This window comes from Marmota marmota, unplaced genomic scaffold (assembly GCF_001458135.2).
Source record: "Marmota marmota marmota unplaced genomic scaffold, marMar, whole genome shotgun sequence".
In the NCBI taxonomy this organism is placed as follows: Eukaryota; Metazoa; Chordata; class Mammalia; order Rodentia; family Sciuridae; genus Marmota; species Marmota marmota.
Genome location: NW_026000082.1, coordinates 11,731,197 through 11,745,122, shown reverse-complemented (window position 1 = coordinate 11,745,122; position 13,926 = coordinate 11,731,197). Strand labels below are relative to the sequence as shown.

The window sequence follows — 13,926 nt, the reverse complement described above, 5'->3', positions numbered from 1 at the left end:
ATTGAGGAGAAGCTATTCAAATGAGGCAAGGGGTCAGGTTTCAGGGGGCTGAGTCTATCTTCATGATGTCCACTGTCAGCAGGTTGACTGACACCTGGGTAGGCCACACCCAAGGGCACAGTAAGAGAAAGGGACACACACAAGGCACTTCCATGGAAGATTCTATCCTAAACAGGGCAAGGGGTTATATTACAAAGGAACAGGTGAGCATAGCTCCACCCATGGGGCTATAGCAAGACACCCCCATGCACGAGATACCACCCATCGAACCCAAGAAGGGTGGGGAAAGTCTAGGAGAATGCTGCCTGACGCTTCATCACCCATCTGGGGAGTGTGACTCAGTCACAAGCAAGGTTGGTCTCCCACACGTGTTCATTGTGGATTTCCCACTAGTTTCTTGGATGATAGGCCACACAATCCTGGGTCACCAGGCCTCTGTTGTTCAAGTCCTCTCCTGTGTCAGACAGTGCCACATGCCAGACACCATGTATTGCTGCACCTTGTCCGTCCTCACACAGCTCTGCTGGGCAATTACTCTAGAAATGTCATTTCCAGAGTCAGGAGAAATGCTGAGTGCCTAGTGTGTGAGACGCTGTTCTCTGCCCTGAAGATGAAGAAACATAATGTAAGGACTGCCCAAGGCCCCACAGCTGGTGTTTTCAGTCTACTTCCCTAGGAAACCCCTGGAGAGGAGTTTTGGGAGCCACTTCAGGCCCAGCACCTTGAGGCCTCTGGGCAGCAGCACTAGGGAGAAAGGACTGAGCTAGTGTGCTGCCACATGAGGTCATTGCCAGGCACACAGACACCTTGGGGCCAGAGTTGACCCCTCTGATGCAAGAGGTTGAGTCTACAGACACCACAGGCCTGTTGCTGATTGTTGGATAACTGTTCCCCACCTCTGTGGGAATGGCCTCAGGAGAGGGCTGTGCTGGACTGAGCCACTGGGGCAGGCTGCCCTGGCTGGAGGGGCTCTGGAGAGACCTGGGAGCCTGAGTTCTACAGCTAGAGAATGACAAAGCCATCTCCAACCCATGTCCAACTCCTATGCTGTACACTTTCCACTTCACGTACAAATTTATTTTTTTAAGAGGGGGTCTCAGCGGCTGCAGTAGTGCACACCTGTAACCCTAACTCTGGTGGCTGAGGCAGGAACAACGCAAGTTTGAGGCCAGCGTCAGCAACTTAGTGAGACCCTGTCTCAATATAAAAAAATAGAGCTGTGGATGTGGCTCAGTGGTAAGGCACCTCTGGGCTCAATTCCAGTGCCAGAAACAAAGGAGGGGGTCTTACTGTGTCACCCAGGCTGATCTCAAATTCCTGGGCTCAAGCAATCCTGAGCAGTTGAGACTACAGAAAGAAGAGCGTCACTGCACCGGCTCTTCCCACTTTATAGCTTATCTCAGGTGACCCGTGGGGTGGGGTGGAGGCAGCCTTTGGGAGTCCCAGGAAGAGCAAGGGGTGTGAAGCCGGTGAGTGTGAGGCTGGGGTGAGCAGCGCAGGAGCTGATGTGGCCCAGGGGAGTCGGTGAGTCCTGTTGCCATTTTAGCGGATGAAACAAGTGACATGTAAACGGTGAGAACTCAGGGAGTTCAGAAAGGTCCAAAAGTTGGCACCCCCAGTTCTTTTCCCAAAGGATACCCATGACTCAGTTTCTCATGTGCGACTTGTTAGAACGTGTCTTAAGCGCATCTGTGCTTGTTACTTGATGTCATCCCAGTCCGACTTTTTTTGTTTTTGTTTTTGTTTTTTTTGGTGGTACTGGGAATCAAACCCAAGGGTGCTCTACCATTGAGCCACATCCCCAGCCCTTTCAATTTTAAGACAGGATCTCACTAAGTGGCTGTGGGTGACCTTGAACTTGCAATGCTCCTGCCTCAGCCTCCCTAGTAGCTGGGACCTCAGGGGGGCACCACCTCGCCGGCTGTGTTGATGAGCCCTTCTCCACCCCAGTCCGGGGATCGCAGGGTCTCACGGCGTCAGCACATACATTCATACCTGTTCTTTCGAGTGCTGCCTTCATGTCTACTGATGTCGGTCGGGTTATTTCCAGTTAGTAATTATTGCAAATAATGCTGCAGCGTACGTTGTCATGCATCTTAGAGTACTTTTGCCAGCATAGCCATTGGGTAAATTCCTAGCCACCAGATTGCTGAGTCATGGAACTTTTTAAAGAACACTGGTGGGAATGCAGAGGATGAATTGGCAGGACAACAGTGCGGAGTCCAGCTGGAGGCCGGTGCAGTCCTTCCAAGCAGGCTAAGTCCCTTATGAACAAGGAGTGAAAGGGTGAAGTGAACTGGGGCCCCAGGCCAGTGGGATGGAGGCTGATGAGCACAGTCCTAAGAACCTGCAGCTTGAGGAGTGTCCTGGGTGGGGCTGGTGTTGCAGGGCAGCCAGGGACTCATAGACATCCCAACGCCACAAACTGGGACGGCCCTGCCTGCCGTCCTGGGTGGTAAATTGGGCCTGGAGACCATTATACTCAGCGCAAAGTGATCTGCGCAGTGAGGCAGGAGTAGCAGCCGTTGTTATTCTCCCTGTGTAGATGGGGAAATGGGCCCAGAACCCACATGATGTAGTGTATGTTAGTTGGGTTTTCATTGCTGTGACCAAAATGCCCAGCAAGAACAACTTGGAGCAGAAGTTTATTTGGGCTCAGATTCAGAGGTTCAGTCCATGGTTGGCTAACTCCATTGCTCTGAGCCTGAGGTGAGCGGAATATCGTGGCAGAAGGGCACAGCAGGGGACAGCTGCTCCGCTCCTGGCAGATGGAAAACAGAGCAGGCAGGATACAACGCGAGCCACACAAGTACACTCTCAGGGACCCAGCTTCCTCCAACACCTCGCCTGCTTACAGTCACCACTCCACAGTAGTCCTTCCAAATTATTAACCCATCAAAGGGATTAATCCACTTATTATGTTTAGCTCTTTAATCACCTCACCTCTGAACAGAGGGACACCTCATGTCCAAACACAACATAGTGGGAAGAGCTGGAAAGTCCATATGTTGGTGACACCTGCTCCCATCACTCCAAGATGCACCCCTGAGGCCCACCTTCCTTAACCCACCACCTTGCTTTCCTGAGGGAATGCAGTTAAGGTCTGTCTGGATGAAAACCTGAGAACAAGGCGTCCAGCCAGCCAGCCTGCGACAAGAAGGAGGAGGAGCACTGTGGGGAGGGGGAGGGGAGGGGCGCAGGGTCACCTGGTACGGAAATCTCACTATAGGGACTTGTAAGCAACACACTTTTGGAACCAAAATGTTTCCCATTGTAAACTTGTACCTGAACACATTTCTCATTGTGTTATAGATTTAAGTGTCTGGTTGATTCATTGTTCATTTCCTAGATTTCAGGGCAAGAGAATTATAAATTTGGCCTAAAGGAAGCCATTCCCTTGAAACTCATATATCCAGCTGCCCTCAGATCTCAACTCCTCCTTTACAAAATGGGGATAAAGCCTCTCCATTTCTGATTTTCCCCATCTTCAGATCAAAGGTTGCACTTGACCCAACAAGTCTTAAGTAGCTGGACTTGGAGTTTTCAGAAACCTCGTGAAAAGGGCTCATGTGGTGGCCTCCCTTTAGCCTGCTCTGTCTTCTCCCAACGCCAGCTCAGGATGGACCTGTAACTGGATCTTCAGGGCCCTGTCCCTAACTTGCTGCAGGCCCACAGCTGGAAAGGAGCTGGGCAGGGTCATCTCAGGCATTTTAGCATCTCCCTGTTTTCTCTCTGAGCAAATGAAAGTCCCAGGAAGCATGCATGTGACCTGAGTGTCTCAGATGATGTGACTGCTGGAAGACCACTCTGGTGCAGGCACCCTCCTGATAGGTCTGGAAACCAGTCAATCCTAGCGCCTGCTCCTCATCTCAGGACAAATTCTCAGTCAGTACTCCTGAGTTTTCACTGAGCATCTAGTATGTGTCAGACTCCATTCAAGGCCTTGCGTACAGAGCAGTGAACCAGATGTCCCCGCACTTGTGGCATTTACTTTCTAATGTGGAGAGAGACTGTGAGTGAAGAAATACATGACAGAGGGATAGGAAGAAAAGTGAAGCAGGTGTCATCGGTGGGTTCCCTGAAAATGGGCTGAGTGTGAGGGAGAGCCACAAGGGGCATTATTTTGGAGTGCTCTCCAGAGACACCTGCAAGGAGGTCCGGAGGGCACAACCGAGTGGAAGGAGAAGCCGAGGCCTCAGCTGATCTTGCAGAGAACTCTGGAACTAGGATAGCTCTTCAGGGCTGCCCCAAATTGAGGCAAGTTGGCAGGACCTTGAAGCACACCAGCCACTGGGCACTGGGCACTGCCTGGAGGAGGTGAAGCCCTTGAAGGAGGCAGTTCCCAGAAGGGGCACAGCTCTGAGCCATTGGCAGCTGGGAAGAGCATGCTGGCCCCTCCCCTGAAGGACAAGGGGCGTTGCACTGGGTAACCAAGGTCGGGGTGAGGGCCTCTGTGAGCCACCGACATTCAGGTACTAATCTATAGGAAGGGAGCAGGCTGGGAAGGTAACTCAGACAGTGTTATGGCTCTGAGACAGACATGGTTTTGGGACAGTGGAGGGACCAGAGAGGCCACCACTGGAGCTCAGCCTGCACCATGGGAACCCTTGTGCCCTTGCCTTACTACACCTACGGAGATACCGGCCCTCTGTTCTCTGTGTTATATGCAGAGCTGCCTCCAGGGTGGTCTTGGGCAAAAGGAAGAATTCATCTATGGGGACCTCTTTTAGAAGTGGCAGTTCACCCAAGCAGGGAGAGGCCTGTCTGAGGTCAGAGTGAGCTGGTTCTAATTCCAGTCCTGTCCCCAATTCCTGCTTTTCTTTCCCTCTGTCATTGACCTGGGATCCCAGGAACCAACACCCCACCCAACACATGCAACTCTCTCTCCTCCACTCCAGCTGGCTTACACACTTCCAGAGCTGGGGAACTCATTACCTCTCACTCTTGGACAGCTTTGGCTGCTAAGTGTTCTCACATCTCAGGAAGAATGCCCTCCTGCAGCATCAACTCCAGGACCCCAGCTCTGCATCCTCCCAGTCAGGAGACTTCCTTATAAGACTGGAGGCTGGGGATTATGTGACTTAGAATCAAATAACCCAGTGTCTACTTCCCGTTGACCTCCATCCCACTTCTCTATCCACGGCTTGCCTCAGCCACCTGATCCAGGCTACATCACATAAGCAGGGCCCAGGGGACCCATTTTTTAATGGGCCAAGAATGGCAGGTGGAGCGAAGCTAGCTCCTTTCCTGAACACTCCACCAGGTTATTGCCCCCTGATACCCTCTGTCCCACGCCAGACACCTCAGGCCACATCTCTCCATACCCAGTGCCTTCATCCAGGGGAGTGGGCTTGCAGCCCAAGGCAGGACCTCCATCCCTTGAAGTCCAAGTCCAGCCTGTCAACAACTTCAGAGCCCCACCCCCAACAGCTGCTACATCCCTTCACCTCCAACACACACAGACATATGACCCAGGGTTCTCCTCACTTCCAGCTAGGCTAATGATGGAACCTAAGAATAGGTCACTACTGAGGACCCAGCCCTGTAGGTCTGTAGGTCTCTACTACAGACCTCCTGGGGGCAGCTGGACCATTCAGATCATTTTAGAAGTACCTACTGTCTGCCAGGTGCTGTGCTCAGGATCTAGGGATGAGTATCTAAAGAATGAGAGAGACATGGTCTCTTCCCCCAGAAGACCCCAGTCTCTTTGGGTCTGTGGTAGCAGGTACCAATGAAGGCTCTTCCCACACCTGAGCACCGGCCCATGACAGTGTGCAATGCGGGGGGTGTGCCACTGAGCACCAGGGTGAGTACCCAGCAATCATTATTCCACAAACACTCACTAAGTACCTACCAGGAGCCAGGCCCTGTGCTGAGTGATTCCGAGGACAAATGACAGGCAGTCCCCGGCTTGGAGGAGGCAAGCACAGATAAACCATTACTGCACAGGGACCCTGGATCCAGAGAGCTGGCCAGCCCAGGAGGCTTCCTGGCAGAGGGGCCGTTTGAGTGAGGTTCTCCAGGGTAAGTTGATGAGGTCCATGCAGGGAGGGCACGGTGAGGATGAAGGCCCCGAGTGGGCAAAACCTCTATGTAACTGGGGGATGACATGCAGAGGGCTGTGAAGGGCAGGAGAGCCTGTGGAGCTGTCCCTGCAGGGGCCAAAAGATAGGAAGTGTGCCAGGCTCCAAGGCCCTGGTGGGTGTCACATCAGGGCCTCCCACAGCCTGAGACATGTGCCCTGGCACCATTTTCCTTCACTTGGCCCTGGGGCACCTCACTCCTGCTCTCCTCCTCACATCTCTGCCTCCTTAGCTGGTCCCTGCGGTTTTCCCAGATTTCCGATCACGGACACATGATACACCAGGGCCCAGGCTTGCTTCTCCATTCACTGCTCAGATAATCTCAGCCTGACTCCTACTACCAGTTTCATTCAGATGCCAATGGCTCCCGAGCGTCTCCCCCAGCCCTGCCCACCTGCCCTCTTCACTGGATGTTGTATCAGCACCTCAGTTTAACTCACCCAAACAGCTCTTCCTGCTGCCTGACCCCCTCTGCGAAGGGCACTGCCAGCCCTCCAGGTCTGCGCTACTGTTTCCCTAGCGCTAGAACCGTCTCTGCTTCAGGAAACGTGATGAATGGATGAAAGAAGAGCCTGCGCAGACTCAGAGCCACCAGAACTCCGTGGCATCAGAAGGGCTGGGATGGAGGCAAGGAAGCCAGGCCTAGATACCAGCTGCCAGGACCGGGACTCCATCGCATTCTGGAAATGGACAGGAGGAAGCAACAGCAGAGGACAGAATGGACCCCCTTCCTTCAGCACCCTGCCGGCCCCACCCTCGATGTCTGTTTTTTTTTCTCCAACCCCCAGGCCCAACACTAAGCCCCCAGTGCCTGTATCCAGTGAGCCCAGGGCTGCGCAGAGTAGGGTTCAGTGCCTCTAGTCCTTTATCCTTCCCTGCCCAGCTCCTACACCCCAGCCCTGGGGGAGCCCCAGCTCTGCAGACAGGTCTGGAGCCAGGCCTAAACCCCACAAGGCCCAACTCCATTGATTCAGGACCAGAACCTGCACCACCCAGGGGTGCTTTGGGCTCTATCTCCTGGAGCCTGTGGGATCTTGGGAGTCTCCTGCCCCCCACACACACTTCAAGGACACCAGAGGCTGGGTGGGGTTCCTCAGGCTGACGGCCACAGCCCCAGTGGAAGTCCTGCTCTGGCTGTCCCCTCTGATTTGCCTCTGGGCTGCTTTTCTGGCATGAAGGCTGGTGGTGCTGCTGTTTTGGGGGAGGGGTATCCAGCAGGGAGAGGGAAGGAATGCATTGTGGGCCTCCAGCCTGGCCAGTCTGACTGCCCACTAGAATTGGGTGCCTGTGGGTAGCGAGAGCTAGCAGGAAGGCAGTGGCTGTGCCAACCAGAGCCTCAGTCCTGGCTCATTTCCTGCCCTTCCCATGATGAGCTGGAGCCTCCTGGGGAGGTCGGATCAGCTCCTCACTGCCTTCCTTCAGGATCCTCAGTGGCTCGGTGCAAAGCTCTGGCCTGGGCTGGGCAGGGCAGGGCAGTGAAGCACTGGTGAACAAGGACCAGTCCTTTCTTCGAGGACTGGGCCCTGAGGTAGCCACCCTGAACTGACCCTCACAGGGTGGTTTGTGTTGTGACATGGACTATGGGGACTGCTTGGGGAGGGGGCAGGCCGTGAGATGGTGGGAAGTGTGTTGTCATCTCCCTCCCCCAGGCAGAGGTGGGCGGTGGGTTCTTGTCTCCTTAGTGCCCCCACCATGGCGCCTGTCTGCAGAACACTGCTCCAGGGTACACAGGTGGCAGCAAAACCCTGTTCAGGCCAGTCACAGCCCAAATCTCATGTGTCCACAGGAAAGTATCTCTCTCCCCAACAGCAGCAAGGTGTCTGCCGAGGAAAAGCCCGGGAAACCTTGTTTCAAGGTGAGGAGGCAAGGGCCAAATGGAATCGTCTAGGTCCCCCCGGCTTTTCCCCATCCCACCATTTGGAGCCTCCCCAGTACAACCGTGGCCAACACATCCTGCTCTTATTACCCAGGAGGCACTGTTGTGCTTTTTGTAGGCACTTTTTGTTTACAATGTTGACTACTCTCACAACCCTGTTAGGAAGGTAAACCATTATCCCCATTTTATGACACCGGGCACAGAGGCCTGCCTATAGTCACACAGCGAGTAGTGCAAAGACAAGATTTGTGCCTGGCTATTTGCAGTGTGGTCCCATGAGATCCCAGTAAATGTGGACTCAGCCTACGCTTTGCTTGGGCACCGCCTCCCCTGCCACCGCGCTGCAGGCCTGGGTGGAAGCCCCCAGAGCTCCAGCTCTTTCTCAAATCAGCGTCCCCTGCTGCCTGCTGCTCTCCCCCCAGCCCTCGGCATGTCTTAACTACGTAATGGCTGGCCCCACATCCCGTCCAGATCGATCTGGTAAGTCCTCTAAAATTCTGGACAGTTTATGCTACTCTAAAAATCCTTCAAGGTCTCCTTATCGCCTTGGAGGGTTAAAAAAAAAAAGTCAACCTCTCAGTAGCCCTACACCTAAGGATCCCCAGGTCAACTCTGCAGTCCCGAACACATGAGGCCTGGGAGCCTTTGGCAGAGCAAGGTCGGCTACTGGAGGGGAGAAGGCAGGTGTGGCTGCTGACCTACAGACATACAGGGATAAGGGCCTTTCTCTACCTTCAGAAGCAGGAAGACATTATAGTGACCTGCAAAGTGTCTGCAGCAGGAGGCCCTGACGCTAGCTCTCCACAGTTCCCCAGATATTTGAAGGGAGATGCTTTTCTCCCAGGCTTCTTTCCCAAAGGCCACTGCAACTCTCCTCAAAAACCCAGAACAGAGCCGCAGAGCCGCATGTGATGGTGCATGCCCATAATCCCAGCAACTTGGGAGGCTGAGGCAGGAGGATCACAAGTTCAAAGCCAGCCTCAGCAATTTAATAAGGCCCTATGCAACTTAGTGAGACCCTGTCTCAAAACAAACAAAAAACAATAACAAAGAAGGGATGGGGATGTGGCTCAGGGGTTAAGTATCCTTGGGTTCCATCCTCACTGCAAAAAACCCCCCAAAAACAAAAATGCAGAACAAAGTTGCCACTGAAAGAGAAGGTAGAGGCCTTCGACACAAAACAATTATGTTCCGGAACAAAAACTCTGCGCCCAAGGAGTCACCTTGCATTTTGTAATCAGTGTAATAAACTCCAACCCACGTTCCCCCAAACATGTCAGGAAGGGCTGCTGCGGAAAAAAGATGTCCCTTTAATAAAACGTTATCAACATATATCGTACACAAACTACAATGTATCATAATTACTTTTTTTTTTTTTCCTCTCGTAATTCAGAACCAGACTACAAGGTAAGAAAAAACACAGCAACAGCTACAATGTTCCCAATAATCCGCACAAGGTCTTTTTTCAGGCAGATGGTATCTCACATAATATGATATACATGGATCAGAAAGGGGGGTAATAAAACAAAGACCAGCTACGGGGGAGGGAGGGGGCAGGAGAAGGGAGTGTAAATGTACAAAGAATTGGGTGTCTTCCAGGGCAAGACACAAAGGTTTCCACGGGGGTGAGGTGAGGGAGGCCATGAGTCACCCCTCCTAGGAGGGGACAGGCTCCACATCGGGTTTGTCGGTTTTTGAAAATAAAAACAGGACCGGAAACAGCGCGTCTGTTTGGTTGTTGGTTCTCCCCCCACCCCCCAGCAATGCCAAAGTCTTTCCATCCAGTTCCAAGCACATACAGAGCAATTCTGGTCAATATTCCATCTTTGAAAACGAAGGATGAATAGAGAAAAAGAAAACCAAAACTCCAGCCACCCTGCCCGTGCACGGGACATGGGACGAGGACGTGAGGATCTCGGGCGGAACACGAGGTCAGTTTCCACGCCCCAGGTCATAGCCATCCTGGCAGCGGTGGCCTCCCCTACGCTGCTGCAGGCCGCCACCCAGTGGGCAGGACTCTCGCTGGGAGGACGGGTGGGGGCTGAGGAGGGGCTGGAGAGGTCCAGGAGAGGAAGCAGTCCTGGGAACACAGTGCAGGCGCCGGGTCACAGCGACGGTCTCGGCCATGGGGAATCCTGGAAGGGGGTCGGATGGTCTGGCCCCTCTGGCCATGCGATGGGTGGGTTTGGGGGTCTAGGAGTGCTGCTGTTGCCAACCATGCCCAAAACAAAGCAGGTCCCCCCCTCCCCAAACAAACCCCCAGTGGTAAAGGGTGACTTCTTTTCTTCTTTCCAAAAACGGCTTTTTGAAAGAAACCACCGATTGTAAACTGTCCAGTTTATTATTATTATTTTTAGATGGCTACAGAGACAGTGTGACATGTCACACCTAGACTAGCTTTCCTGGTAAAAGGGCTTGGGGACAGACAGACTGCAGGGCTTGTGGTTTTTTCTTTTTCTTGTTTTTTTTTTTTAAACTTTTTTTCATTTTCATTTTTTTTAAGAAGAAAGCAAAGAGGTTGATTGGGGTGGGGCTGGGGGCTTGCTAGAAGCTTCCATTTAAAAAAAAAAAAATGCCCCCAACCCCTGAAAACAAATTTTAAAAAATCCCAGCAATGATGAAATCTCAAACAAACAAACAAAAACAAAAGACAAAAAAAAAAAAAGTGTCATGTACAGAAAAGGTCCTTTTGGGAAGTAGCAAGGAGTAGAATTTTTCTGGTCACTGATTTGAAATATATTTTTACTTTTGAGTTTTGTCCTTCATGTTTTATGGAATAAAAAGTTCGGCCTTTTTATTGCATGAAACTAAAAATGGGAAAAGGTGGGGGTAGGTTTATGGGGAGCAGGGAGACCCCCGCCAGCTCCTGGTAACGACACCTCACTTCTTCTTGCATAATGTCTGGCATCTTCCTGCCTGCAATGCCGGCTCTCTCAGCGTCTTGGAGAAGGGGGGGGATCACACACTCATCGTCATGCTTGGAGAATACTGCAAGGGCAGAGCAGAGGGGACGCTGTCAGGGCTGAGGTACGGGGAGGTGGTGGACAACACCAGGAGACCATAGCTGTGGAGGTTGGGTGGCCCAGAGCTGAACAGGGCCAGGCCAGGGGCGACAGGGCTGGGAGCTAGCAGAGCCAGGTGAGGGCAAGGAAGTGGAGCTGAGGGCCACCTCTCGGACCAGCCGGCATCTCTGTGAGGGCAGCCTTCCTGTTCCTTCCCCTCTGTGAATCGCCCCGTTTTGGAAATTGGGACTGCCGGGAATTTAGAAAGCCAGAGCTCTGTGAGGGTGCCCTGGGGTGGGGGCCAATCTGGGCTTCTCAAAAGTTGCTTTCTTCAAATGGAAGCGTAGACGGACGTCCACTAGGGAGAGTGGAAGGCTGGCCCTGACGGCTGCAAGAACCCTCTCCCAGGGGCAGTGCTGCCTCTCGATCTGTGCCCAGGGCTTTCTCAGCTGAATCAGCTGATCAGTGCCACAGGTGTCCAGCCTGCATATGGCCCGTCCAGACCCCACAGCTAGCTAGAGAGTTCCCAGGCATAGGGTCAAGAGAAGGGCCCTGGGGTTAGAGGAGTGGAGCTTACATTGTCATTCTGGAAGGAGTGGAGGAAGTTCCCTCCCAGCTCGCCATCGTCTCGCGGGGTGCCTGGAGGGTTGCTAATGCCACTTATGTTGTTAGGAGAATTCTGTGGAGAGAGGAGAGGAAGTGAGCCTGTCCCCAACAACCTGCCCTCAGGGATGGGTACCATCAGGGAGGACACAATGAATGCACACTCACTTTTGGAAGTCCATCTATGTCGCCTGACCCTGGAAGGAAAAAAGAATGCAATTCAGTTTCTTGCTCACATGGTGGTGGGGGAGGGGGCTCCACTACTTGAGACCTCCCTCCCTGAGCTCTGAAGCCCATCCACCCCAACCCCAAGCTACTTTCATGCAGAGAATTTTCTGGGTCCCCAGACATGGCCTAGGCTGTGTACCAGGCCAAGCTGAGCCAGCTGAGGAAAAGGGTAAGCTGTCCAGGGAAGGGAGGGCAGGCCAGGGAGCGGGTGCCAGCTTACCTAAGGATCCATTCATGTGGTGTGGCTCCATCCCGCCCATGCCTCCCATCGGGCCGTCTGAGCCAGGACCCATGGGGAACTGAAGGAGAAGCACAGACAACAGCTCAGTGGGCCTAGGGCCCTCTGCTCCCCTCAGGGGGCCCTGTGACCAGCCAGTTGGTCAACAAAGTTAGCCAACAACTCCAAAGGCCCATAGCTGCACAGGCTCCTGCCTTGGGGAACCTCTATTCTGGTGGGCTCTCCTTGTTGCCATGTACCAGGTAAGGGAATGAACCCAGAGAGGGAAAAGAGACCTGCTTATGGCTACACAGAGCCAGCCATCACGGGCTCCTGGGTCCCATCATAGGGACTATTCTATCCCTGGGGTATAGTGCCAGCCTTACCAGTCACAGCTGCACCTAGAAGACTGACCACATCGGCCCAAGAATCAAAACTATTTGTGCTTTTCATATGTAGTCTACAGATTAAAACAAACAAACAACAACAAAAAAAACACTGAAGTAGAGCACAGGAAGTGCTTTGCCTGGGGTCTCCAAGGCCAAAGGTTAAGAATGGAGCCTGGCAGCCTGCCCCTGGGCTGTCACATAAGCCTTCTCCAAGCCCCTGCTCAGATGTGGGCTCCTCAGGCAGCGGAGGAGACTGGTCTGCTGAGTGGCCACACAGGAAGCAGGGCACATGTGAGGCTTCCACACAGAGCTGATGGTGCAGGCAGATCCAGCATCAGAGGGAATCACTTTGACCCCATCCTTAGGGTAGTCTGGAACCACCAAAACCATCTCAGAAAGAAGGCAAAGTCCAGGGAGGTCACACCCATGGCCACAATTCACAAGTCTGGGGAGGGATGGCTGAGCCCAGTCTGGAGGGCCAAGGTCCCGTGAGGCAGACTGGATGTCGGGTGGAACAGGTGGACGTGTGGAAGAGGGCTGCTGGACCTGGCCTGAGCAAATGCTGAGGACGCAAAGCTGAGTCACACCTGCACCTTGGCTGGGAGGAGGAGCCCACAGGGCAGAGGGCAGAGTTCCAAAGACAGCTGCAGATACAGTGCAGTTACAGACAAAGGCAGTGACACGAGAACAGGCTGTGTGGGGGACACAGAAATAATGAAAAGGTAGAAATTTGGGCAAGAGAGCAGGCATAGAAGCTGCTGTAGGGGTCCTGTGTGAGTGAAAGTCCACGTAGAGGATGGCAGGGCGGAGTGCCAGAGCAGAGCGGGTGGGAGAACGGCCCACTCACTGCGGGTGGGCCGAGCCACTCTTCCTGGGCCACACAGTCCCTGCCTTTAACCCGGCTCCTGCTCACAGGCTTCTGGGCATATTTTGCCTTCTGACAAAAAACTCATCCTGATCAGCAAAACTGATAGGAGGATGAGGGCAACCGACTTTCAGGAAGCTAACCAGGGCAAACACTGCCCCCCAAAACATGCTAACAATGTGTCCTCATTCATACGTGGTCTTACTTTAATGTAAATATATAAAAATTAGGTTTTGACTTGAAAATTTATGTCACTGTGTATTTTTCGTGTATTACTTAACAGCTTCACTGAGATATTCAGATGCATACAACTGACCCATTTAAAGAGGACAGTTCAGTGGTTTTTATTCTGTTCACAGGGTTATGCAACTATCACAACCAACTTTACCACCTTTCTTTCACCCAGAAAGAAATTCTATACCTATTAGCAGTCACTCCTTGGTCCTTTCTGGCCCCCAGCCTTGGGCAACCATTTATTTATTTTGTCTCTATTCTGGATGCTGTATACAGATTGTTATGACCTTTCATGGCCGATTTTTTTTTTTGACTTATCATGTTTTCATGATTCATCCGTGTTGCTGCATGAACCAGTACTTTATTCCATCTTTCGGAAAATAAATGTCCATTGTATGCCTATGCCACATTTTACCTATCCATTCACCA

The 13,926-nt window shown here is 52.7% G+C and overlaps 1 protein-coding gene across 5 annotated transcripts in view; it reads right to left on the bottom strand.

The window, feature by feature from the left end:
- Positions 1 to 9,249: 9,249 nt before the first annotated feature.
- Ssbp3 (single stranded DNA binding protein 3) overlaps positions 9,250 to 13,926 on the bottom strand; it is a 156,889-nt gene continuing 152,212 nt past the window's right edge. For all 5 annotated transcript variants that reach the window (XM_015484955.2, XM_048815328.1, XM_048815330.1 and 2 more), the window contains 4 exons: positions 12,013 to 12,091; positions 11,733 to 11,761; positions 11,539 to 11,640; positions 9,250 to 10,947 (listed from right to left, as the gene is read on the bottom strand). In XM_015484955.2, the coding sequence (XP_015340441.1) occupies positions 10,918 to 10,947; positions 11,539 to 11,640; positions 11,733 to 11,761; positions 12,013 to 12,091 (240 nt within the window). In that variant the 3' untranslated portion in view covers positions 9,250 to 10,917. The remainder of the gene's footprint in view (positions 10,948 to 11,538; positions 11,641 to 11,732; positions 11,762 to 12,012; positions 12,092 to 13,926) is intronic.